We start from the raw sequence: 27,228 nt of genomic DNA, 5'->3' as shown, positions 1-27,228 counted from the left end.
CTCCACTGTGTTAATTGGAAACATTCACGTAAAATTAAATGGCCTCTGAAGTACTTGTTTTTTTTTTTATTATTATTTATTTATTTTTTTTAATACTCTTTCTGAATTCTGTTTCCTGGATTTCAGTTTTGTGAAATCACTTAATTTGGAGAATAATTTTCATAGTTGTCATTTTCTATATGTGCCTTTGTCCGTAATGTAGAAGTATCCTTTTAAATATTTGAATTAAGTAGATTACAAATATTTTTTCCTTCTCATTAAACTTCAACATTTCTAGCTTTGATTTTGGTACCAACATCAGGGACAGATAGAGTGTTTTGCTCTCTGTGAAATTTCCTCTTTATATAATTCACTTAACTGACTCTGATTACTTACTCGTATTTCCATATTGAGTTTTTCCACTACGTATAACTTTGTGGATTCTAACCGCCACCCTACTGCCTTATTTTTGAATGTCATTGCATGGAATAAATGTCAGTAACTACTCATATCAGTGGTGCATGCTAGTCACAGTGCCTTACTCCTTTATTACCTCTTACACATCCATTTTCTCCTATTCCTGTTGACTAACTGTGCTCCCCTCCCACTCCCCAACCATCCAGGGTCTCTGCTGCCAGTGACTGCTGTCAACGTGGTGGAAACCAGTGGAACACAAGGGCCTTGTCCCCACCCCAGCCTGCACATAGAAACTACACTGACTTTGTCCATGAGCACAATGTGAAGAATACAGGAGTCCATCATGATGTTCATTTTCCCGGCCATGCAGCCATGACTGAGATATGAGTGTTAAGCCCATTAGACACTGGGACTCTTTGTCATGCAAGTTGATGGTATACATTTTCTATACATAGAGGATTGATCACATTAGGAGAATTTGGGAGAAATTACTTTATATTGAGTCACTAGTTGCGTAGTATTGTTTGTAATTCTGTGAAAGGGAAAAGAATGTGAAGAAAGCTGTATGCCATCAATGATAATCACACATGCTTTTGTATTGAAAGGGTATGTATATATCATTGTGATTTTGGAAAGGTTTTTCATGATTTTAACATGGTAATACATCACTCAGAAGATGTCTCAGGAGAAGGTTTGTGTTTGTGTAAAAGCTATCTGTTATCCTCCCACACCATGCCATCCAAATAGATTGAGGTTAAAAGAATCAGATACACTAATCACACACTGAGAAGGAAGCATATCCAGGCACAATGTATCAACCTTTGGTGATACTTTGATAAAACTGCTTTTCTATGCATTTTTAATACTTCTACAATGACCCCATGCCTTAATTTCAGTTAAGTGCCTAAGATTCTATAATTGTAATTAATGTAATTTTTAGTTAAAAGCACTATTACTTTTTGACAAACCAGCATTTTATTTTACCAAAAGATCTAGAAATCACATTAATAATGTGATTCATATAGAGAGATAAATCTGAATGATTACTTTTACTTGATTAACTAGTTAAGTAGTGGTTAACTAAATTTAGTTACATTACTACTGAATGGTTGTACAAAATGGAAAATGTATTTACTTTTGTCTTTTCATTTTTATCTTTTCTTTTGCATCTTATGCATCTGATAGATTTCCCAGGTTTTCAGCAGCCTCATAATCTGGCCTTGTACAACCTTTAACATTTCTAAAGCCCAAACCATACCACTTTCAAATGGATTAGATATATTACTATTTTGGTTCCTTTATGAACTTTGAATGTAATTATCCAAGCTCTTTGATTTAATTCCCAGAGACAGATTACCTGGAAAAAGTACATTTCTCATATCATGGGAACTGATATAAGGGAAGTATTTCTTTTGCCTTTCTTTAGTTTTTAGAAATTTTTAACAGTTTGAAAACCATAAAACTATGTGATTTGAAGATACTTTATGGTCTGAGAATTCATAATACGTAAAGATAATGAAGCTTTATTATAAACAACCTAACTTAGACCATCCTATTTACCTCCAAGGTTTACCTATTTACCTCCAAGGTTGGTCTCTGCTAGGTACAAGTTTCAGAGGGCTTTATTCCTAGACTGTTGTTTGCAAATAGAATACAACTTATCAATAGAAAAAAAGTAAGCAAAATTAAATAAGATCTAGGAATGAAATTTATAGGCAGGTTTCAATCTGATTTTATCACAATCATTTTAAGGAGACAGAAGCTCAAAATATTCTTTATCATATCCTATAAATATCAACAGGTTCATATCTTAAATAATCCACCTCCCTCTATCATCATAAAGCATGCTTAAAAATGGCCACTGATGTATGTCCTTCATAGTTGTTTTAGTCTTTACATAGCTCAGATTATAATCGTCAGGCATTGTTGATGGTAATTTTTTTCTTTAAAACAGGGAATTTGAATCATAACCTTTTAGCACAGAAATTCTGGTTTGTGTCATATAGGAAAATTTTTCATGGGTGTGAATATATGACTAAAAACCTACTATTTCTATAGTAGACGCCAAAGAAGTATATTAATAAAGCTTTTTAGGTCTTTTAGAAAGATGCCAAAATTTGACTTTTCGTACTTTAAAAGTAATCTTGAAATCTGAAGGTTAGACTACTGAACAATGCCTTATATATATCCTAGCAGAATCTTAACTTTGGGAAATAGAGAAGGATTGTAATAGAAGACTAGTATCTTCAGTTTGCATTGAAAGTGGTCCATTTCTATACTAGAATTTGAGTTAATCAGTATAGTTACATTTAAGTGATAGAAGAATCACATCATTGTTATTCTCTCTTTGAAAACCTTGTTATATTATGGTTCATTTGTAAAGTCTGATGATAGAAACTGGGTGGAGGGATGATAGGGAGAGAAGGCAGTGCAGGGGATGGGGGAAATAAAGGGCTAAGACTGTGTGGTAGTAGAATTAAATTTGTCTATTTTATATAAGTTCCTGTATGATCTAGGATTTTGTATCAAATATTGTTAATATTCTTGCTGCTGATGTTTTTAAGATACACGTTTTCAGAGTTATGAAGAATTTGCAGGTAGTTCATCCTAAATTAAATAACTTGTCACTAACTTATTTATAGTCTGCATTTTATTATGCCTAAAGGGTCATTGGTCATAGATTAGGGAAATAATATCCTTCAGAGTACTTTATTTGGTCACTATCCTTTTGATCAGAAGGAGCCAATAGTACAGAACTCCAGGACCATGTGATTCAACTTTAGTGCTTTGGTTTATTTTATATAATGTAATTAATTTTAACCTCTTGAATTAGGTTGGTTATGTTTCAGCTCTAATTTTATAGGCAGAGAAACTTACAGAAACATAGCAAAACTAGTGATCTTTATACCTTCATACATGAAAATAAACATGCTCTTATGTTGATTATTTCTTTTGTTTTTTGATTATTTCTGTTGATGGTAAAACTACTTCAAAGGCAAAACTGTCTCTAAGTATAGTCTAACTGTTTTGACCTTGATAGAGTAATGATAGATATACTTTTAAGTGGTTTTACAGAGAAAAGCAAACTTTATTTATCCTGTTGCATATGTCTATATTTTAAAAAGCAACTAGTATACAGACATTCTAATATTGTAATATCCTCAGAATAATTCAAATCTTTTTTTAGGAAGACTTTTAAAATTAAAGTGCTGACCCAGGAAATGTTATCACTTATAACAACCTTTGGGTGAATCTTCATTGTTAAAATTGTCCAGCATGTAAAAGATGCCATGTCAGCATGTCAAAATATAAAATTGAAGTGTCTTCTGAATCAAGGACAGGCAGGCAGCTTGTTTCATGGGGTAAAACAATGAACTGGGCCTTAATTATGGTAGTTTCTCTTATTTTCTAGATTTTTGTGTATTTACTTGGTTGTTATGTTAATAATTATTTTGATCAGTAGTCTTGCTTTATCACTTTTATGTATCCTGATGTCATGCATTTCATCTTTCCATCTTGCCAAAACAGGAACATAGATGAAGGGGGTAGTGGAAAGGAATGGAGGATTACAATGTCTTGGGGTTGAGGAGGAAGAAGAATATTGTGATGACTGGCCTCACAGGAATGAGAAGACTAATCCTCAACTTTGATCCTTTACTATGTATTCACAGATGTAAACTGAAAAAGTTAGGAGATGGTTTGTCCATATTAGTGCAAGCATGTACTGATGGTGGGAACTCATTTGAACCATAGTACTTCAGCTCTTTTGGTTGGGACATATGCTTCATTTCTAAACCATAGTTCATTGCTTGAAAGGCCATTATTTTGTGTGTACTACACTTTGAATATTGGATCTGAAAATAGTAATATTAAGTTGCATTAATTTATTTTATATTCTTGGTAGGGCTTGTCATATTGCTTTGCAAAAATAAAATCCTCTCGTGCCAATAACAGTTAATCTCTTTACCACCACATACTTCCTTCCTATATTTTAACATAAATTACATCACATCATTAATTATACCTGGCTTTCAGAATTGTCAGTGCTTCCATGTGAGATGCTTTTACATGAGGGATAGAATTTGAAGATACTTCTGGGATGGGGAAACCTCTGTGTTTCTTTCTCTCTTTCTCTTGTCTGTCTCTGTGTGTGCCTTTCTTTGTATGCTTTTGTCTCAGTATAAAATGTGATTTGTGGGGCAGCCCGTGTGGCTCAGCGGTTTAGTGCCGTCTTCAGTCCAGGGCCTGATCCTGGAGACCTGGGATCGAGTCCCACGTAAGGCTCCCTGCATGGAGCCTGCTTCTCCCTCTGCCTGTGTCTCTGTCTCTGTCTCTCTCTCTCTCTTTCTCTTTCTGTGTCTCTCATGAATAAGTAAATAAAATCTTTAAAAAAAAATAAAATGTGATTTTGTCAGATCTTTCTGGTTATCATAAATCGTATAATATTTTTTCTCAGCTCCCCCCCCCCCTTTTCCCCAGTTTTATACTTTTATTTGTGACAATCAGCGATTAGTCCTCATCCACATTAACTGTCTGTAGATTTTTGAAAATGGGGGAAGGTACTTCAGTAACCAATATATAGAGCTTGTTTGGTGAATCTTCATCCTCATTGTGTGTTTTAGACGACTGCACCCAGATACCGTATGGAACATTCCTTATTCCTTTGGCCCAGACAGCTTTGCTGAGCCTGGTGTCCGTGTACTACACATCTGGAGTTCCTATCTCCTTCATGGCAAATTTCCACATCTTTTTGAGTGCCTGAGGGGCACACTTCTTGAAATCCACTCCATGGATGCGCTTGTGAATGTCCGTGTATTCTCTGCTCACTACCCTGTTGATGCCAGAATGGCCCTTCTCATTCACCCTTATTTGTAGCGCCATTCTGCCAGGCTCTGGTTGGAAAACTCCGGTCCTTTTTTTTGAAGAACATAGAATTTTCTCATCTTCTGTTCATGTAAATTATCTTTTTTACTTTAGCCACGTGAAATCATTGTGAGAATTTTGTTTTGCACACTTGACATTAACTTTGGTGATAGAAAATCTAGGGCATGATGCATGTCGCTTTCACTGGAATATGTGTTATATAACTTCATTTCTTCAATTCTTGCTGCTGTGTAGTACATTTTAGCTGCTTTGAGCATTTGAGGTTGGTGGGGGAATAGCCTTCTTGGAGAATTAGCAAAGAGAAGAGAAAATTTCAAAAGAAATTAGTGAAAGGAAAAAATTTTCTGTGACTTTTTTAATGATACATTTTTATTTTTATGTTGAAGCAGAAAAACAAGTGTTCCTGTTTTTCCTGAAGGAATTGTTCTCACAATTTTTTATTATTCAATAATTACCTCAGCTTTTGTGTTCTTAACAACAGTCTGTGGCCTTAATTCTAGGTGATGGTGCTCGAGTAAACTTTTACATTTTGTTCCTGACAACTGGCCAACATTTTGTTTATATTGGCATGGAAAAGAGATATCTGAGTTGGAGAACAACATTCTCCAGGAGCGTGACTGAAGACTCCCTTAGTGGTGTAATAAACCTATCCCTCCTCTTAAAAACAGGTTTAACAGCTGCAGATCTTACTTTTCTTGAAGGAATTCTCGTTTGTTTTGTTTTTAAGTAATTTTAATAAAGAAGAAATGAGCTATACTCAGTGTATGGTTAGTAAGGTTTGTGAGAAGTTGCAGACTATTTTTTTTTAAAGATTTTATTTTTATTTATTCATGACAGACACAGAGAGAGGGGGAGAGAGAGAGAGAGAGGCAGAGACACAGGCAGAGGGAGAAGTAGGCTCCATGCAGGGAGCCTGACGTGGGACTCTATCCCGGTCTCCAGGATCACACCCTGGGCCGAAGGCAGTGCCACACTGCTGGGCCACGGGGGCAGCCCTTTCAGACTCTTGAATACAGGTCTGGCCTATTGACTAATGACTGGTTATTGTTGATATTAAGTGAAAAAATGTTTTCAATTATTAGGGGTAGATGGAGTAAAAGAAAAGAAAAGAATGAAAGGTAAGACATGGTAATAGGAAGACAATTGATGGTCTGATTTGTCTTGTTAAACTGGTTAGAGCAGTATCCAGAGAAATTATGGAAAACATCCTAGGATGTAAAATACCTCTAGAATATGTACCATTAAAAAAAAAAAAGAATATGTACCATTATGTAGAAGAATTTTCTATAATAAAGCTATGTTTTGTAGCCCAGCTATTAGCTTCAGGGATTATTTAATTATAACCTCTTCTAGGAGTTCAGGGATAAGAACTACATTTAACCCCTTATATGAATTCTTTCTGGGAATGCCAACATCAAAACCTTTGGGAGGAAGTCTTTAGAAAGACTTGGGGAGATTTGAGTGCTTTAGAATGTCCCCATTACCACTTTAAGTTTAGCTTAACAGGTATGCTGGAGTAATAACAGTGAAAAAAGTGTGTAGCATGGAAAAGCATTGAAGATCAGTGCTGAGGAGTTTAGATTTGGTAACGAGGCCTGGGGCAATCATTGCAAATTTTTAAGTTAAAGATTGGAGAAGCTTGTTTTGATATCTCCTTTTTTAAAAAAAAAATCACCTCATTACTTGTTGAATACCTACCAGAGCACCTCCTTATTCTCACTTCCTTATACACAGACATTTATAATTACTTCTTTGGGCATACCCTCAAATGTTTTGACCCTTCTCCTGTTGTACATATCTAGTTAAATCCTGGATTCAATCTTGGTTAAATCCAACTCTGTCTACTATAGGTGTAGATGGACAATGTGAAATGCAACATCATTGAATGGTCTCACTTTAAATTTTGGCCACTGAGCTCTAGTAGGACTTTAGTCCTGCCTGAAATCCTATCACATTTCCTTAATCTATTCATCTCACATGATGCTGGTAGTAATTTCTTTCAAAAGTCTGACACTTCTCACTCCTCATTATCCATTAATGACCTTGCTTCCTGTCTTTTTTTTTTTTTTTTTTTAAATCATCGGTTTGGTGAATGTAATTTGGGTTGGAAAGATTTAGCACAACTTCACCTCACCATCCACAACTCCTTTTTTTTTCTTTTTTAATTTTTATTTATTTATGATAGTCACACAGAGAGAGAGAGAGGCAGAGACACAGGCAGAGGGAGAAGCAGGCTCCATGCACCGAGAGCCCAACGTGGGATTCGATCCCGGGTCTCCAGGATCGCGCCCTGGGCCAAAGGCAGGCGCCAAACCGCTGCGCCACCCAGGGATCCATTTGCTTCCTGTCTTATTGAGAAAATAAGCAACCAGAAGAGATCTGTATATTCCCACTATATCTTCTCAATGAACTTATCTCTGTTTGGTCTTATATACTCTGCTTTTCCTGCTGTCTTCTAGGTGAACTATCCATTGTCTTATTTAAAGCCTACTTCACGGGCAGCCTCCGTGGCGCAGCGGTTTAGCGCCGCCTGCAGCCCAGGGCGTGATCCTGGAGACCCGGGATCGAGTCCCACATCGGGCTCCCTGCATGGTGCCTGCTGCTCCCTCTGCCTGTGTCGCTGCCTCTCTCTCTAGCTGTGTCTCTATGAATAAATAAATAAAAAATCTTAAAAAAAAAAAAAAGCCTATTTCACTTGTCTACTAGATCTTGACTCCTAGCTACCCAGTAGATCATTTCAGCAACGCTCCCTTGTGCTAGCATCATTTTTCCTCTCTACTGGAATATTCTCATCAGCACAGAAACAGCCTATAATATCTAACATCACTAAAAAAGAATCTCCCTCAAATCTACTTCCCTTTTTGGCTCATTTCCTTGTTCCACTTACACCAAACTCCTGCCATGAAGGAATTGTCTATACTGTCTCCTCTACTCATTCTATTTTGAACCCATTCTAATCAGACTTTGCCAACAAGCTGCTGTGTATGATTATGCAGGTTATGTACTGCACAAGAGTGCCACATTCAAGAGGACAATGATCACATATTTGTGACTGGTATTCCAGCAGGTGGCACTAAATTTCTTGTTCTCATGAAAGTGTAATATAGGAGTTTTTTAAGAGTTGGAAGTGTCTTCAGGAGGGGCATTGCTTAAATCCACATAAAGATTCTGCATGGTCTCGTAGTGTTATGCTACCACTCCATCAAAATAGCTTTTGTTCACAAATGACCGCATTTCTTTATTTTTTTAATATTTTATTTATTTATTCATGAAAGAGAGAGAGAAGCAGAAGGAGAAGCAGACTGCATGCAAGGAGTCTGATGGCGGGACTTGATCCTGGGATTCCAGGATCATGCCCTGGGCTGAAGGCAGGTGCTAAACCACTGAGCCACCCAGGGATCCATGACCGCATTTCTAATCCTACATCATTCTGAAAGTTAGCTTTCAAAACAGTTCATTTCCTTTATTGAATGCTTCCTTCACTTAGCTTAGGGATATTACTCTCTCTGGTCTTCAGTCTCACTAGCCATCATTTTTAGACCCTTTTGTAGTTTCTCCTTATCTCCCTAGCCCCTTAAAGATTATCTTAGGACCTTTTCTGTAGTAACTCATTTCCTTGGTAATCTCAACTAGTGGTAAGATTTTAGATGCCATTTATACATGGTAAGATTTTATTTTATATCCTCAGCCTGGACTGCTTTGTTTCCAGACTTAATATCCAATTGTCTGTATGACATCACTACTTAGAGATCTGATATAGACATGTGGTATTTTTCTGTGATTAGATTGAGGCCATGCGTTTTGGGGGAAGACACCACAGAGGTGTTATTGGGACATCTCAAATTTAATATGTTCAAATCGAACTCCTTGTTCAGTTTCTGTTATCTCTGCTGTTTTTCCTCATTCAGTAATTGGCAGTTCTATTTTTCCTGTTGATAGGCCAACATGTCTCAGGTTCCACTCCAGAACTACTGAATCAGAGATTCTGGAGATGAGGCCTGATAATCCATTTTAATATGCTCTCACGGATATTCTGATGCATAGTAAAGTTTGAGAAGCATTGGTTTAGGTCATAGTCTCTAATAATTATCTTGACTCTTTTATCTCTAGACGTCAGTAAGTTCTATCAGTTCTTCAAATAGATCCAGAATCGGGGTGCCTGGGTGGCTCAGTTGGTTAAGTGTCTGCCTTCAGCTCAGGTTATAATCCCTTTGTTGTGGGGTCGAGTCCTGCATCTGGGCTCCCTGCTTAGCGAGAAGTCGGCTTCTACTTTTCTTTCCTCCTCTACCCCTTGCCCTTCTCGTGTGTGCTCTCACTAATCACCCATCACCTCCCTTGTGGTATCCATCAGTTTGTTCTCTATAATGAAGAGTCTGTTTCTTGGTTTGTCTCTCTTTTATCCCTTCTGCTTGTTTGTTTTGTTTCTTAAATTCAACATACGATGCAATGATGTAGTATTTGTCTTTCTCTGACTTATTTTGCTTAGCATTATTCTCTGTAGTTCCAACCATGTTGTTGCAAATGGCAAGATTTCATTCTTTTATGGCTAAATAGTTTTCCATTCTGTGTATGTATATATATATATGTATATATATATATATATATATATATATATATATATATATATATATATATATCACATCTCCTTATCCATTCATCAGTTGATGGACATTTGGGCTGCTTCCATATCTTGGCTATTGTAAATAATGCTGCTACATCTCTTTGAATTAGTATTTTTGGATTCTTTTGGTAAATAGTAGTGTGATTGCTGCATTGTAGGGTAGTTCTATTTTTAACTTTTTGAAGGACCTCCATATTCTCCACAGCGGCTGCACTACTGGGCAACATTTGCATTCCTACTAACGGTGCACAAATGTTCCTTTTTCTCCACATCCTTACCAATACTTGTGATTTTAGCCATTCTGACATGTGAGGTGATATGTCATTGTAGTTTTGATTTGAATTTCCCTGGTGGTAATTGATGATGAACATCTTTTCATGTGTTTGTTGGCTATCTGTATGTCTTCTTTGGAGAAATACCTGTTCATGTCTTCTCATTTTTTAACTGGATTATTCAGGTTTTTGGGTGTTGAGTTAGTGTAAGTTCTTTATATATTTTGGATATTAACTCTTTATCAGGTATGTCATTTGCAAATATCTTCTCCCATTCCGTAGATTGCCTTTTAGTTTTGTTGATTGTTTTCTTTGCTGTGCAGAAGCTTTTTATTTTATAGCACCAATAGTTTTTGTCTTTGTATTCCTTGCTTTACGAGACATCTAGAAAAAAGTTGCTGTGGCCAGTGTCTAAGAGGTGCTGCCTCTGTTCTTTTCTAGAGTTTTTTATGCTTTCAGGTCTCACATTTAAGTCTTTAATCCATTTTGAATTTATTTTTGTGTGTGGTGTAAGAAGGTGGTCCAAATTCTTTCTTTTGTGTGTCACTGTCCGATTTTCCCAACACCATTTGCTTAAAGGACTGTCCTTTTCTTATTGCATGTTCTTTTCCTGCTTTGTCGATGATTAATTGACCATGTAGTTGCGGGTTTATTTCTGGGTTTTCTATTCTGTTCCATTAGCTATGTGTCTATTTTTGTGTCAATACCGCATTGTGTTGATTGCTACGACTTTATAATATAACTTGAAGTGCTACCTGTTTCAGTGTACTGTCATACTTTATTTCCTACCTGGTCTTCTAGCCATTGCCCTTGGTCCTCTACTGTCTCATATTCCCTTTGGCAGCCATGGTGATTGTAACTTAGATCATGTCATTCCTCTGCTCAGGTGTTCCAGAGGCCCTCCTCTCACACAGACTAAAACCCCAATTCCTGGTATTGACAAAAACATGATTTTTCCTACACTTTGTCATCTGTCAGGCTTGACCTTGTTTGCTGATTCCAAAGACTTGCTCAAATATACCAGGTGTGTTCCCTCTCAGGATCTTTGTATTTTTACCTCTACATAAATATTCTTCCCTTGAATCTCTTCTGGTTCATTCTCACATTTTTAAGTTTCTTATCAGAGAAACCTTTCTCACCTCTCTGTAAAATAATCATGCCCCCACCCCTCATCATCCTTATCCCCCTTACCCTGCTTCATTTTTTTCTCACATCACTTCATTTTATATGTTTGTCATCTCTGGTAGTTGTCAACAGAATGTAAGCTTCATCAAAAGAGAACATTTATTTTTACTTCTCTTTCCCCAGAGCATTGTCTGGCTCAGCATTCAAGTATTAGTTGATCAAAGGAATGAACAAATACCAAGTACCTCTTGTCAGATTTGGTGATGCAGAGGTAGTCAAAATGCTGTCCCTGGCTTCAAGAAATTTACATTCAAATTGTGGAGACAGTTTTATAAATAACTGATACAAGTGCTAAGTCCTTGACAAGCATGGTCATGGAAGAGTAAAAAGTTGAAGTTAAGAAGGCTTGCTGAGATTTGTATCAGATTTTGAAGGATACTTAATAGTGATGGATGAATTAATCATTATGGACTAAGAGAGCTGTAGCAGAAGAAAATTTTAACTGTAACAGAGTCAAAGAAATAGCCAAGGGAATCATTCCTGGGTAATGAGTTTGAGTAATGAGTACAGAATTCATGTGGAGCCATAGTAATAATGATAGCTAAAACATTTGAGTACGTCTGTGCCTGACATTGTTCTGGAGGTATAACAGTAAATATTTACTCCAGCAAAACAATTATTCCTGATAGGACTCTGTAGGTACTTAGGCTAGTGAAGAAATAGAAGCATGGTAAGTGTATAGCTTCTCCAGAATTACTTTGCTGAGCCTTAAAGTCAACTTGGTCCTAGAACCCAGAATGATACCCACTGTACCAACTCCATTCATTGTAAAGTTTGATAGGACCTAGGTTGTAGAGTAAAGGAGAGTAAAAAGGAGCATAATAACTTTCAAAAGCAGTGCAAAGAATGAATGTCAATTGGTGGAAGACTAGGTAAATAACGTATGCTGCATCTATGCTCTGTAATTGGTAAAGAATGAGGAATATTCTCCATGTGCTTGGTTATTGAGCAAGTCAATAATACATTGTTGAGTTATAAAAGCAAGTGGAATGTCTGAGGTATGTTTACATTTTTGTAAAAATCATCAACCTGTGTAATATATTTTAAGTGCACAGAAAGTGAACCTGGAAAAATAAATTGAATTTTGAGACAGTGGCAATAGGGAGACATTGTTTTTGTTTTGTTTTTTAGCTAGCATCTACTATAAATATGTAAGAATAAGTTAAAATGATCCAAAATATAGTGGGAAACAAGACAGACTGCCTTAGGTAAGTGTCCATGAAAAAGAAGATGGATAGAAGAGATCATATCCTTACATATTCTTTCATACATTTTTGAGAAATGGATGTGTGCTAGGACATTGCCAAAAGCAACAGACTGAAAAAAATGTAATGTCTAACTACATTTTAAAAAACTTTTGTGTATACAACTCATTGGTTTTTAGTATATTCACAAAGGTTTACAACCATCACCAGTATAATTCCAGAAAATTTTAATTATCCCCCACAGAAACCCTTTACCCATTAGCACCTACTTCCTGTTCTCCTCTCTCCACCAAGTCCTGGCAAACACTGATCTGTCTCCATTAATTTTCTCATTCTGGAAATGTCCCATAAATAGAATCATATAATATGTGATGTTTCTCCTCTGACTTCTTTCACTTAGCCTAGTGTTTTATCCATGTTGGACTGCCTGGTTAGCTTAGTAGAGAATGTGACTTTGTTGTTGTTAGGATTGTTTTTTTTTTTTTTTTTTTTAAGATTTTATGTATTTATTTATTCATGAGAGAGAGAGAGAGGCAGAGACATAAGTAGAGGGAGAAGCAGGCTCCCTGCAAGGATTCTGATGTGGGATTCAATTCTAGGACCCTAGGATCACAGACTGAGCCAAAGGCAGACACCCAACCACTGAGCCACTCAGGTGCCCCAAGCATGTGACTCTTCATCCAGGGTCATGAGTTCAAGCCCCACATTGGGCATAGAGCTTACTTAAACTTAAAAAAAAAAAAAAAATGTTATCCGTTTTATAGCATTTATAAGTATTTGACTTCTTTTAATGGTTTAATATATTACCTTGTATAATACATAATCTTTGTCCATCAGTTCATACTTTTTGGCTACTGTCAGTACTGCTCTAGGCATTCAGGTACAGGGCTTTTTTTGTTTTTTATGAACATGTGTTTTCAGTTCTTTTCGATATATTGATCGGAGTGGAATTGCTGGGATTTTAACATCTTGAAGAATGTTAAAATTGTTTTCCAAAGTGGCTGCACCATTTTACATTTTCACCAGCAACTTTGTTACCTTTTTCATCATAGTCATCCTGGTTGTTTTGAAGGTGGTAGCACATTGTGGCATTGAGTTGCATTTTCACAGGGCTATTGATGTTCTGGACTATTAATGTTAGGTATTTTTTTTTAATATGCATATTGCCAGTTTGTATATCTTTTGGAGAAATGTCTATTCACATCCTTTGCCCATTTTCAAAATTGCCATTTTCAAAATTATTTATCAGTAGCATCTGAAATTGTCTTCTTTCTATATGTACTCCTTTTTCTCTGGAGGCATGTCAGTTTAGTCTTTTCATAGAACAACATTTTACTTTAATTTTGTGGCACATTATATGTTTATCCCTACCTATGTGAGGCAGATTATGTAGAATGAAAACAAGGCACAGTGACAGCTTTCTTTTTTTTTTTTTTTTGAGATTTTTATTTATTCATTCATAGACACAGAGAGAGAGGCAGAGGGAGAAGCAGGCTCCATGCAGGGAGCCCGACGTGGGACTCAATCCTGGGTCTCCAGGATCACACCCCAGGCTGCAGGCGGCACCAAACCGCTGTGCCACCGGGGCTGCCCACAGTGACAGCTCTTATACCAGAATGATTACTTATTTCTCTGTTTTAGAGAGATAAGCTAAAGAGATTAAGTAGACTATATTTAATGTTTTGTGATTCAAATCTTTATGAAATGGGGTGCTCAGGGTTGAATTATTTGCATTTAGAAATTACATTTTTTAAAATTATAATTCTCTCTTTTGAGTTTTGCTTACTTGTAGATTATAATCCTTTATCTGTTTGCAAGTTTCAGTGGGGCAGTTAAATAAATCTTTCTGGGTGAAGGCATAACAAGAATCTTCCATTTAAATGACATGTATTTTCCTAGAGAAGAAAAGAGTGGGTGCAGTAAGTTTATTTAAGCAGTTATTGAGAGCATAGTGTGCCAGGTTGGTTCATTGGTGTTTCATTTTCTATTGCTGTGTAACAAATACTAAAAAATACAGAGATAAATCCCAAAGTGACTTTTGTGAACCTCTCATTAGGAGAGGTATTTTATCAGATGTTACCTACAAAAATTCAGTAACAGCAGCACACAAGAATGTGGCATAAATGACCTTCAGATACATCATAGCTTGTTCTAAAATTCAAGGGTGTGATAGTGAGCAAGGACATAATTGTTCACCCTTGAGAATTTATAACTTAAATGTATTGGTCACAGCTTTGTTGGAAGATGAGTTTTAATGAATCTTACTAATTTTTTGGCTTTGTTTTGAGATAGAAAGTAGTTGGAAGAGAAACCCTTTCTGGTATCTTTCACAGTAGTTGTTCTTTTAATATTTCTCTTGTACACATTCTGTGCTCACCCTTTCTTGCATGTGCTCTTCCCCACTCCCCCAACTCCCTCTTTTCCCCTATCTTCCCACCTTTTTTAGTTTGGAAAGAAATATATTGAGAGTTAGAGGGAATGAATGGAATAGGTTGTTTTTGTGTGTCTCCTGACCTGATGATAGTGTTTTTACACTAAAAAGTTACTGCTCTCCCTTTTTATCCCCAATACTAAGCATTTAAAGTTGTCGAGATTTAGGGATGCCTGGGTGGCTTAGTGGTTGAGCATCTGCCTCTGGTTCAGGGCATGATCCTACATTCCACGAGTCCCCATATATCCTTGCATGGAACCTGCTTCTCCCTCTGCTTGTGTCTCAGCCTCTCTTTCTGTGTCTCTCATGAATAAATAAATAAAATATTAAAAAAATAAAGTTGTCGAGATTTCATTAGGATTTTCATCATACTTAAATGGTAGACTCCCTATTGGGTACATGTCAAAATTAGTAACTCAGTGATTTAATGACTGGATGTTAAGGATCTACTGTGTACAGGCACTGCCTAACATTCTGGAAATGCAGTAGTGACCAGGACATAAGTTCCTATTCTCATGACATGTATTCTAGTAATGGAGGCTGGTAATAAATACATAGATACAGATGCCGTGATTTCAAATAGTAATAGATGCTGTGAAGAAAATAAGGTAATGTCATAGTAAGTGACTTCAGGGTGAGGGATAGGCCTTTGAAGAGATACCTAAGTTGAGGTAAGAGTGGTGTAAGGAGTCAGCCATTACAAAGAAAGAGGCTATTTCAGGCAGACATAGCAGCTAATATAGAGGCCTTTAGTTTGATTTTGAGGAGTAGAAAAGAAAACCAGTGTGAATGGAGCTTGATTAAGAAGAGGCTGTATGAGAAATGTTCTGAGGGTGCTAGGGAGGAATCTAGTCATGGAGGGTCCTATATGCCAGAGGAAAGAATGGATTTTATTCCAAGTGAGTTTGTGGTGGATTTTAGGTGAGAGAGGGATGAGCAATAACATTCTCTAATATGTCCCCAAGGCAGTTACCACATTCAGGGAGTCCAATATAGTATACTACTATTATCTACTATATGCTATCCATATTCAAGTTTCCTGATTGTCCTAACACTGTGTTTTATAACAACTGCTTTGATCCAGTTCAGAACTACACATTAACATTTAGTTTCGTTAGTGTCTTTATCTACAGCAGTTCCTCAGCCTCTGTACCTGTCATAACATTTGCATTCTTAAATAGTACGTTTATTGTTTCATAGACTATCCCTAATTTTAATTTAATCGGTTGTTTTTTCATGACTGAATTCATTTTAGGCACTTCTGTCAAGAAAAATGTGATATAATCTATACAGAAATGATTTATCCATGGCATATCACATCAGAGGGTATTTGATGTTGCTTTGTCCATTACGGATTACTTGGTTTAGGTATTGTTTATCAGATTTTTTCCACTATACTGTCTTTTTTGTAATTAAAAAATTATCGAAAACTTTGTGTAAATATTCTGTCTCCCAGCAAACTTTCATCTAATGGTGAAATTTGGTTACTATGATTGTTGCAAAATCGTGATTTGCTATCATTCTATACTAATCAGTTGATTAGTTGGTATTCTACAAAAAGAACTTTTTCTTATCTATTTATACATGGATTCATGGATTCTTTCAGTGTGTTATGTAGTTCATGACTATTTTTATTCCTGTGATTTGTATTTCCCTCATGCTAAGTGATATAGAGCATTTTTTCATGTGTCTATTGTCCATTTGTATGTTTATTTTGAAGAAATGTCTGTTTATGTCTGCCCATTTCATGATTGGATTATTTGTTCTTTTGGTGTTGAATTTGATACTTTCTTTATAGATTTTAGATACCAGCCTTTTATCTGATAAGATTTGCAAATATCTTTTCCCATTCTGTCATTTGTCTTTTGGTTTTGCTGTTTCCTTTGCTGTGCAAAAGTTTTTTATCTTGATGAAGTCCCAGTAGTTCATTTTTGCTTTTGTTTTCTTTGCCTTTGGAGACATGTCTAACAAGAAGTTGCTGCAGTTGAGGTCACAAAGATTGCTGCCTGTGTATTCCTGTAGGATTTTGATGGATTCTTGTCTTACGTTTAGATCTTTCATTCATTTTGAGTCTATTTTTGTGTTTGGTGTGAAAATGGTCCAGTTTCATTCTTCTGCATTTGGTTGTCCAATTTTCCCAACATTTGTTGAAGAGACTGTCTTTTTTCCATTGGATACTCTTTCCTGGATATTCTTTGTTGAAGATTAGTTGACCATAGAGTTGAGGGTCCATTTCTGGGTTCTTTATTCTGTTCCATGGATTTGTGTGTGTTTTTGTACCACTATCAATACTGTCTTGATGATTACAACTTTGTAATAGAGCTTGAAATCTGGAATTGTGATGCCACCAGTTTTGGTTTTCTTCTCCAACATTCCTTTGGCTATTTGAGTCTTTTCTCGTTCCATACATTTTAATTTTTCTAGATGTTGCCAGATTTCCCTTCATTGGAGATGAAGTGTTTCATTTTTTCCCCCTTACAGCTCTATTGAGATGCATTTGATATATAGTGAAGTATCAAAATACTTGGTGAGTTTTGGCATGGATACACCTGTGATATCAACACCATAATCAAGATTAATGGTGGATATGTTCAGTGTAGTTTTTATTTAAATTCCTCTTATGAGTGTGTGTTTGTATGTTTAAGAGCCTTTTTTTCCCCCTGTGAATTGATGTCTTATTTGTAGTGTCCCCTCCTCCCTTTTCAAGCAGCGCTCTTCACTTTATTTATTTTTATTTTTTAAGGATTTTATTTATTTATCCATGAGAGACACAGAGGCAGAGACATAGAGGGAGAAGCAGGCTCCTCGCAAGGAGCCCAGTGTGGGACTAGATCCCTGGACCAGGATCACGCCCTGAGTAGAAGGCAGACGCTCAACCACTGAGCCACCCAGGCATCCCTTTTCTCTTTATTTTTAAGAAGTTTTTAATGTATATTAGGGATATTAACTATAATATCAGTAGCTTACATAATATTGTAACATCAGTAATGTATCTGTGTAATATCAGTAATCTCAGATCCACTTAGAACTATATTGGTATAAGGTATGAATAATGAATCTAAGTTTGTTTACAGATGATTTTCCTTTTTTTTTTTATAAGATTTTATTTATATATTCATAAGAGACACAGAGAGGGAGATAGAGGCAGAGACACAGGCAGAGGGAGAAGTAGGCTCCATGCAGGGAGCCCGATGCAGGACTCGATCCCAGGTCTTCAGGACCAGGCCCTGGGCTGAAGGCAGTGCTAAACTGTTGAGCCACCTGGGCTGCCCACAGATGGTTTTCCCATTACGTAAACATTACTTTTTTAAAAATTCTGCTGGAACAACCAGATAGTCATATAGAAAAGAATGAAATTGGACCCCCTACCTTACAACATGTAAAAAAAAAAAAAAAAAAGAACTCCAAATGGATCACAGATCTAAAATTAATAGCTAGTGCTGTAGATGTCTTAGAGGAGAATACAGGAGGTAAATCTTTGTGGATTCAGCAATAGTTTTTTAGATATGACACCAAACACCTGTGACAGAAGAAAAAATGAATAGGAATTCATCAAACATTAAAACTTACGTGTTTCCAAGGATACTGTCAAAGTGAAAAGACAACCCATGAAATTGGAGAAAATATTTATTTATATACAAGTTTTCTTGAGTTCCTTGGAGTGACTTAGTTTTTTCCTAGGCTTTCCCTACTCCAAAATTGGGTTTTAGCTTTCTACAGTCTTCCTAATCAATGATCACTTGTTCATCTATTCTACTACCTTCAAACTTCATCCCCCCCTTTTTTTTTGTTTCTTATGAGTGAGTGTGGTTTTGTGTCTTTATGTTGTCACTGTAGAGTGATTTTATGAGAAATCTAATGACTTCCTCTTTTTTTTTCCTACATGCTTTGTAGTGTTTTGTTTGTGAGTTCAGCTCGCCTTGTTTTCTTTCCTTTCCTTACCCTTTCTAGTAAGGCTAGAAAGGTTTTTTTGCTCTACTCTGTGGAGTGTCATTTTGAGAATGAATGGATATCCTATTCCGTGACAGTCTTTTTTTTTTTTTTAAGATTTTATTTATTTATTCATGAGACAGAGAGAGAGAGAGAGAGAGGCAGAGACACAGGCAGAGGGAGAAGCAGGCTTCCCGCAAGGTGCCTGATATGGGACTCAATCCCAGATCCCTGGATTACACCCTGAGCTGAAGGCAGATGCTCAACTGCTGAGCCACCCAGGCATCCCTGTAACAGTCTTTATACCCAGTAATTTTAGCATCTGTTGATAATTTTTGCCTGAATCAATTATTGTTACTTTGGTATTTACAGTATGGTGGTTTTCTAATTTCATCATTCTTTCTAAGAATAGGAGTTTGCATACTCCTGTAAAAGAGAATTTTTCCTCTTCCGCTCACCTGTAAAAGAAATAATTTGTTTTTAATCAATACACAGATTTTTTTTTAATGTATTATCCATTCCTGTTACTCGTTTTGATGTGTGACTTGTTTCAAATTTGGCCTCTGGAAGTCTCTGCATTCTTGCTGTGCCAAACTATAGAAATGTACCTTTTCCAACTGCTTGGTCTTTTTTCTCTGTGTTTTTAAGGTTGGCTCCAGTCAACTCATTGAGTTTAGACTTCTCCATGCTGAGGGAGGCATTGCCCTGCATGGGAAATATATTTACATATGCTCCCAAACTTACAGATTCATATAGCATATATCTCTCTGTGCTCCCTGATGTAGTCTTAGAAGTTTCTGATGTTCAGCAGTCCCCCACCACAAAGTAAGATACCATTCTCCCCTTTCACAGGTTCTTTTGTAGTCTCCATTTATTTGATGTGATTTTTGTAGTGCCTTACTCTCCTGGGGAGAAGAGGAGAAAAGTTAGAGTGCACTTGCGTCCTTTGAATTTTCTTGCATAATGTTTTTATGTTATTTGTCTTTTATGATCTCAACAACGGTATTCTCAGGTTCTTTTTCAGTAAGTCCTGCTCAGATTTTTAGAATGTAAGATGTATTAATTTGCTAGGACTGTTGTTACAAACTGGGTGACAACCAGAAATTTTGTCTCACAGTTCTAGAGGCTAGAAGTCCAAGAGATCAAGGCATAGAGAGGATTGCTTGCTTCTGAGAGCTATGAGAAACAACTTGTTCCATGTCTAGCTTCTGGTGGTTTCCTGACAGTCTTTGGATTGCGGAAGCACCATCTGACCTCTGCCTTCATCTTCATTTGGTGCTCACCTCGTGTATCTATCTGTGTCCAAGTTTCTTTCTCCCTTTTGTAAGGACATTAGTCATATTTAATTAAGTATCTTCCCTACTCTCTGGTGTGATCTCATCCCAACTTAACTAATTACATCTGCAGTCATCCCGTTTCCAAATAAGATCACATTCTGAGGTGCTGGGTGTTAGGACTTCAACGTAAGAATTTGGCGAGGGGCACATATAATGTGGGTACTTTTTAATCACTGTTCTTCAGTTGAGACAATTGCACATTCTTGTATATATGGGCTTCTATTTAATTTCAGATGAATGAAGGTTTTTTTTCCTTAGTTTTATATATTACGGACTGAATATTTGTATCCCCCAAAGTCTGTGTGTTGAGAATTAACCCCCAGTGTGATGGTGTTTGGAGGTTGAGGCCTTTGGGAGATGTAAGGTCATGAAGGGGAAGCCCTCATGAATGGGATTAGTGCCTTATAAGAAAGACTCCAGAGAGATCCCTCATGCACTCCTTGTATGAGGATACACTGAGAAAAAAAAAAAAGATCTCTGAACTAGAAAGTCAACCTTCACCAGACACCAAATTTGCCAGTGCCTGTTCTTGGATTTCCCAGCTATTAGAACTGTGAGAAAAAAAAAAAAAAAGAACTGTGAGAAATAAATTTCTGTTGATAAGCCACAAAGTCTCTGGTATTTATGTTATAGAACCCTGAATGGACTAAGCACATAGTATATAGTTAAAAAAAAAAAAAAAAAAACTTGCCATGGTTCATTTTGGAACCACAGGAGATGAACTCCCAATTATCACCTCCTTTTGTCTAAAAATATTGCTATCCACATCCTTAAATATTTATTTATTTTTAAAGATTTTATTTATTTGAGAGAGAATGCATGCATATGAGTTGGGGGAAGGGCAAAGAAAGAGGAGGAGAATCTCAAGCAGACTTCACACTAAGTGCAGAGCCTGAGGTGTGGGTTGATCTCATGACCCCGAGATAATGACCCGAACCAAAACCAAGAATCAGATGCGTAATTGGCTAAACCACCCAGGTGCCCCCACACCTTTAAAAATTTATGATGAAAATTGCAAAATTATATAAAGTATAGAAATATATAATAAATAACACTTATCAACCAGCTTCAACAGATTCTAAAATTCCAATATTTTTGCTGCTTTTCTTCCTGTTACCACGTCTACTTTTGATGTTATTAAAAAGAAACGAGACACTGGTTCACTCTTAGGGAAGATAACAATTGGAACAGTGGGAAAGGCTTGAAAATGAGCTAATGAGATGGTTTTACACTAATAGATTTTTATAGTTTTAGTGTTAAAGATGAAAAATGCTTGAAATGCCTTACTCCAGTGGTTTCAAATCAGTTTTAGCCAAGAAATGTTTTGAATTAAATTTACCTGGAATTCTGGGCAGCTCCGGTGGCGCAGTGGCTTAGCGCCGCCTGCAGCCCAGGGTGCGATCCTGGAGACCCGGGATCGAGTCCCGCATCGGGCTTCCTGCATGGAGCCTGTTTCTCTCTCTGCCTGTGTCTCTGCCTCTCTTTCACTCTCTTTGAATAAATAAATAAATCTTAAAAATAAATAAATAAATAAATAAATTTACCTGGAATTCTAAATAAATGTCCATAAGAAAATCACTGTGAGGAGATTAAAACACACTACTGTTTCCTTACCCATAGATAAGTCACATGTGTCTGTGGGATCCTTTGGGCTCTATAGAACACGTTTTGAAAACCAAGGTAAAGTGATTTGTCCAAAGTTGTATGTGTAGGTGGTTGCAGAGATAGGACTGGGACACAGATCTCTTGTACAGAAATTCTTTGTTCTAACTACCTCTTTTAATAGTTATCAAAAGAATTTTTGCTTACTTGGATCCCAAAGACACAAGTTTTTTTTTTTTTTTTTTAAAGATTTATTTCTTCATGAGAGACACAGAGAGGCAGAGACATAGAAGCAGACGCAAGTTATATAAATGAAACATGACCTTTATTCTTCTAGAAAAAAACATGAAACCTTCTAAACAATGGCAGTTCTTTTGCTTTGCTCTAACTCAGTATTCGATCAACAAAATGATCTAAGCTTTGAGCTTTCCCACAGCAGACGAATTGGGTTGAGAGTCTCTGGTTCTTTAAAAACAATACATTTAGGATACTTTTGATTTCTAAGTTGATTTTTATATATTGATCTTGCATCTTCCAACTTTGCCAAACTAGTTTCTAGTTTCTCAATTCTGAGTTTAGCTAAGGTTTCTTTTTAATTTTATTGAATCATTTTTATATATTATAAAATTCATTTATCGTAAGTATACAATTCCATGATTTTTAGAAATGTATGGAATCGTACAATCCTTACCACAATCCAGTTTTAGAATGTTTTCATCATCCCAAAAAATTCCCTTGTTCTGGTTTACACTTAAGTAATGCTCCTACCCTTCTGCTCCCTCAGGCAACCACTGATCTGCTTCCAGTTTCTATAATTGCCTTTTCTAGATTTCATATAAATGGAATTCTACAATATGCAGAGGTGTATGTCTGGCTTCTTTCACCTAACATTATGTGTTTTGTGTTATTTTTTTTTTAAGAATACTGTTTTTGTTTTTATTATTTTTAGGGAGGGTGGAAGGGGCAGAGGTAGAGGAAGAGAGAAACTTACGCAGGCTCCATGCCAGCATAGAGCCCACCATGGGACTCCATCTCACAACTCTGACCTGAGATGAAATTAAGAGCTGGATGCTTAACCACCTGAGCTACCGAGGTGCACCTAACAATGTTTTTGAGGTTCATCCATGGATCCTAACCTCTTTTAATTGTCCAGTAATAATCCATTGTATGGATATACACATTTTGTCCATTCACCAGTTGGTGGAAATTTGGATTGTTTCCATGTTTGGGCTACTGTGAATAATGTTATGAACATTCCTGTATATATGTCTTTGTGTGGACATAGGGATCATTGCTCTTGGATAAATTCATAGGAGGAAACCTGCTGGATTACATGATAAATTTACATTTTAACTTTTCGAAGAATTGGCAAACTGTTTTCCAGAGTGGAAATGCATGAGGGTTCCATTGCTTCCACATCCTAACACTTGTTGTTTTGTCTTTTTGATTATAGCCACTATAATGAGAGGATGGTGGTGTCTTATTGTCATTTTGATTTGCATTTTCCTGAGTGCTGGTGATATTGAGAATCTTTTCATGTGGTTATCAGCTAGTTATATATTGTCTCTGGAGAAATGTCTCTTCAATGTTTTGACCATTTTTATAGGAGTTATTTGTCTTTTTAAGAGTTCTTTGTACATTTTGGATTCTCATCCCTTATCAGATACATGATTTGCAGCAATTTTCTAGTCTATGCCTTCTCTTCACTTCCATATCATTTTTTAATGTTTTTATTTATTTTACAGAGAGAGAGAGAGTGTGTGTGAGAGCAGGGGGAGGGGCAAAGGGAGAGGGAGAAAGAGAATCTGAAGCAGACTCCCTGCTGAGTACACAGCTAGCTCCATGTGGGGCTGTATCTTATGACCCTGAGATCATGACCTGAGTTGAAACCAAGAGACAGATGCTCAACCAACCGAGCCACCCAGGTGCCTCTCATGTCTTTTGAAACTCAAACATTTTACTGTGATAAAGGCCAGCTTATAAGGTTTTACGTTTATGGATTGTACCTTTGGTGTCATGTGCTAAGAACATTTTGCTATCCCGGAGTTAGAGATCTTTTTCCCCTGTGTTTTATTCAGATATTTGCAGTTTTAGCTCTTACTGCTTAGGTCTGTTATCCATTTTTTTTTTATTTTATTTTATTTATTTATTTTTTATTTATTTTTAATTTTTATTTATTTACTTATGGTAGTCACAGAGAGAGAGAGAGAGGCAGAGACACAGGCAGAGGGAGAAGCAGGCTCCATGCACCGGGAGCCCGATATGGGATTCGATCCCGGGTCTCCAGGATCGCGCCCTGGGCCAAAGGCAGGCGCCAAAGGCTGCGCCACCCAGGGATCCCTATCCATTTTGATTTAATATTTATGTATGGTGTGTGTGTGTGTGTGTGTGTATAATATATGCATATTTATACCAATGATATATATATGGAGCCCCATCCCCCAGGAGGCCTGATCTGGAGCCCCGCCCCCCAGAGGCCTGACCTGGAGCCCAGCCCCCCCAAAATATATGATATACATATATATGTATATTTTTCTAAAAGATATTTCTGTAAAAAATACATATGTGTGTATATATATATATAATATATATATAATTGTCTTGGTACCATTTTTTTGAAAAGATTATTCTTTCTTTCTTTATTTATTTTTTAATTTATTTTTTATTGGTGTTCAATTTACCAACATACAGAATAACCCCCAGTGCCCGTCACCCATTCACTCCCACCCCCCGCCCTCCTCCCTTTCTACCACCCCTAGTTCGTTTCCCAGAGTTAGCAGTCTTTACGTTCTGTCTCCCTTTCTGATATTTCCCACACATTTCTTCTCCCTTCCCTCTTATTCCCTTTCACTATTATTTATATTCCCCAAATGAATGAGAACATATAATGTTTGTCCTTCTCCGACTGACTTACTTCACTCAGCATAATACCCTCCAGTTTCATCCACATTGAAGCAAATGGTGGGTATTTGTCATTTCTAATAGCTGAGTAATATTCCATTGTATACATAAACCACATCTTCTTTATCCACTCATCTTTCGATGGACACCGAGGCTCCTTCCACAGATTGGCTATTGTGGCCATTGCTGCTATGAACATCGGGCTGCAGGTGTCCCAGCGTTTCATTGCATCTGTATCTTTGGGGTAAATCCCCAACAGTGCAATTGCTGGGTCGTAGGGCAGGTCTATTTTTAACTCTTTGAGGAACCTCCACACAGTTTTCCAGAGTGGCTGCACCAGTTCACATTCCCACCAACAGTGTAAGAGGGTTCCCTTTTCTCCGCATCCTCTCCAACATTTGTGGTTTCCTGCCTTGTTAATTTTCCCCATTCTCACTGGTGTGAGGTGGTATCTCACTGTGGTTTTGATTTGTATTTCCCTGATGGCAAGTGATGCAGAGCATTTTCTCATATGCATGTTGGCCATGTCTATGTCTTCCTCTGTGAGATTTCTGTTCATGTCTTTTGCCCATTTCATGATTGGATTGTTGAAAAGATTATTCTTTTCTCCATTGATTTGTGTTGGCAAAAATGAACCATAAATATAAGAAATTCTGAACTCTCTGTTCTGTTAATTTACATGTTTGTCTTTGTATTGGTACCCCACTGTCTTGGTTACTGCAACTTATAGTAAGTTTTGAAATCAGATGATGTATATCCTCCAACTCTTGTTACTTTTTCTTTCTTTTTTTTTTTTTTTTTTTATGATAGTCACACACAGAGAGAGAGAGAGAGGCAGAGACATAGGCAGAGGGAGAAGCAGGCTCCATGCACCGGGAGCCTGATGTGGGATTCGATCCCGAGTCTCCAGGATCGTGCCCTGGGCCAAAGGCAGGCGCTAAACCACTGTGCCACCCAGGGATCCCTCTTGTTACTTTTTCAAAATGGTTTTAGCTGTTCTCGCTTTTTTGAATTTCTATATAAATTTTAGGATTGAGTTGTCAATTTCTACCAAAAAAAAGCCTGCTGGAAATTAGATCATGAATGCATTAAGTTTGTAGATCGTTTGGAAAGAATTGCCATCCTGACAATATTAAGTGTTTTGATCCATGAACATGAAATGTCTTTTATTTAGATCACAATTAATTAATTATAGTTTTAAGTGTACAAGTCCTGCCCAATTTATTAAGTTTATTCCTAAGTTTTTATTCTGTATGATATTTTGAATGGAATTGTTTTAATTTCAATTTCAATTTCCTATTGTTCATTGCTTAGTATATAGATATACTTGATTTTTGTATGTTGATCTTGTATCTTGGAACTTTGCTGAACTTAGTTATTACTTTCTTGGATTCTGTCATCTGCATGTAAAAACCTTTTTCTTTTTACCTCTTCCTTCCCAGTCTGGGTACCTTTGATATACTTTTCTATTCTTTTCCTTTTTTTTTTTTTTTTTTTCTTACGGCATCAGAACCTTTAATACAGGGTTGCCTGGGTGGCTCAGTCTGTTAAGTGTCTGCCTGCAGCTCAGGTCATGATCCCAGGGTCCTGGGATTGAGCTCCGCATTGGGCTCCATCCTTGTCAGAGAGCCTGCTTCTTCTTCCTCTGCCTGCTGCTTCCTCTGCTTGTGTGCATGCTCTCTCTCTCTCTCTCTCTCTCTCTCTCTGTCAAATGAATAAATAAAATCTTAAAAAAAAAAAAAACACCTCTAGTACAGTGTTGAATAGAAGTGGGAACAGTGGACATCCTTCTCTTGTTTCTGTCTTACAGAAGAAAGCATTCAGTCATTCATCATTAAATGTGGTCTTAGCTGTTGGTATTTTGTAAATGCCCTCATCAGATTAAGAATGTTTTTTATGTATTCCTAGTTTGTTAAGAGTTTTTACCCTGAATGGTATGGAATTTGTCCAATGCATATTCTGCCTCTATTGAGATGATCATGTTGTTTTCTTCTGCTAATATGATATATTATCTTAATTGGTTTTGGAATGTTAAACTTTGCATTTCTTTGGTAGATCCCACTTGGTCATGGTGGCCTGTCTTTTGTATTTATTAATTTCTTGTTATGTCTTATTAAGGTAGTAATGGCCTCCTAGAATGAGTCAGGGAATTTTGCCTCTTTTAATAGTTTGTTAAAGATTGGCATTATTTTTTCTTTTAAATATTTGATAGAATTTGCCAGGGAAGTCATTTGGGCCTGACTTTTTCTTTGTGAGATTTTTAATTACTAATTTAGTTTCTTATACGTGTCTATTCAGATTTTGTCTGTCTTCTGGAATAAGCTTTGGTAGTTTGTACCTTTCAAGGAGTTTTTCCATATCATCTAAGTTGTTGAATTTATTGGCATAAAGTTGCTAATGTTCCCTTATTTTATTTAAAAAAAATTTTTTAAAAAAATTTTTAAATTTTATTTATTTATTCATG

General features: G+C 36.6%; 1 protein-coding gene across 7 annotated transcripts in view; it reads left to right on the top strand.

Annotated features, from left to right (window-relative positions):
• The window catches only part of EPB41L5 (erythrocyte membrane protein band 4.1 like 5), a 146,115-nt gene that overhangs the window by 75,965 nt on the left and 42,922 nt on the right, over positions 1-27,228 (top strand). The window contains exon 17 of one of the 7 annotated variants that reach the window (XM_077861372.1): positions 603-3,342. The exons of the other annotated variants lie outside the window; for them this stretch is intronic. Within the exon in view, the coding sequence (XP_077717498.1) occupies positions 603-783 (181 nt within the window). The 3' untranslated portion in view covers positions 784-3,342. Of the gene's footprint in view, positions 1-602; positions 3,343-27,228 lie in introns of those variants that run through there. 7 annotated transcript variants of the gene reach the window in all.

The sequence above is a fragment of the Canis aureus genome, chromosome 20 (assembly GCF_053574225.1).
Source record: "Canis aureus isolate CA01 chromosome 20, VMU_Caureus_v.1.0, whole genome shotgun sequence".
NCBI lineage: Eukaryota > Metazoa > Chordata > Mammalia > Carnivora > Canidae > Canis > Canis aureus.
This window is presented reverse-complemented; position numbering and strand designations above follow the sequence as displayed.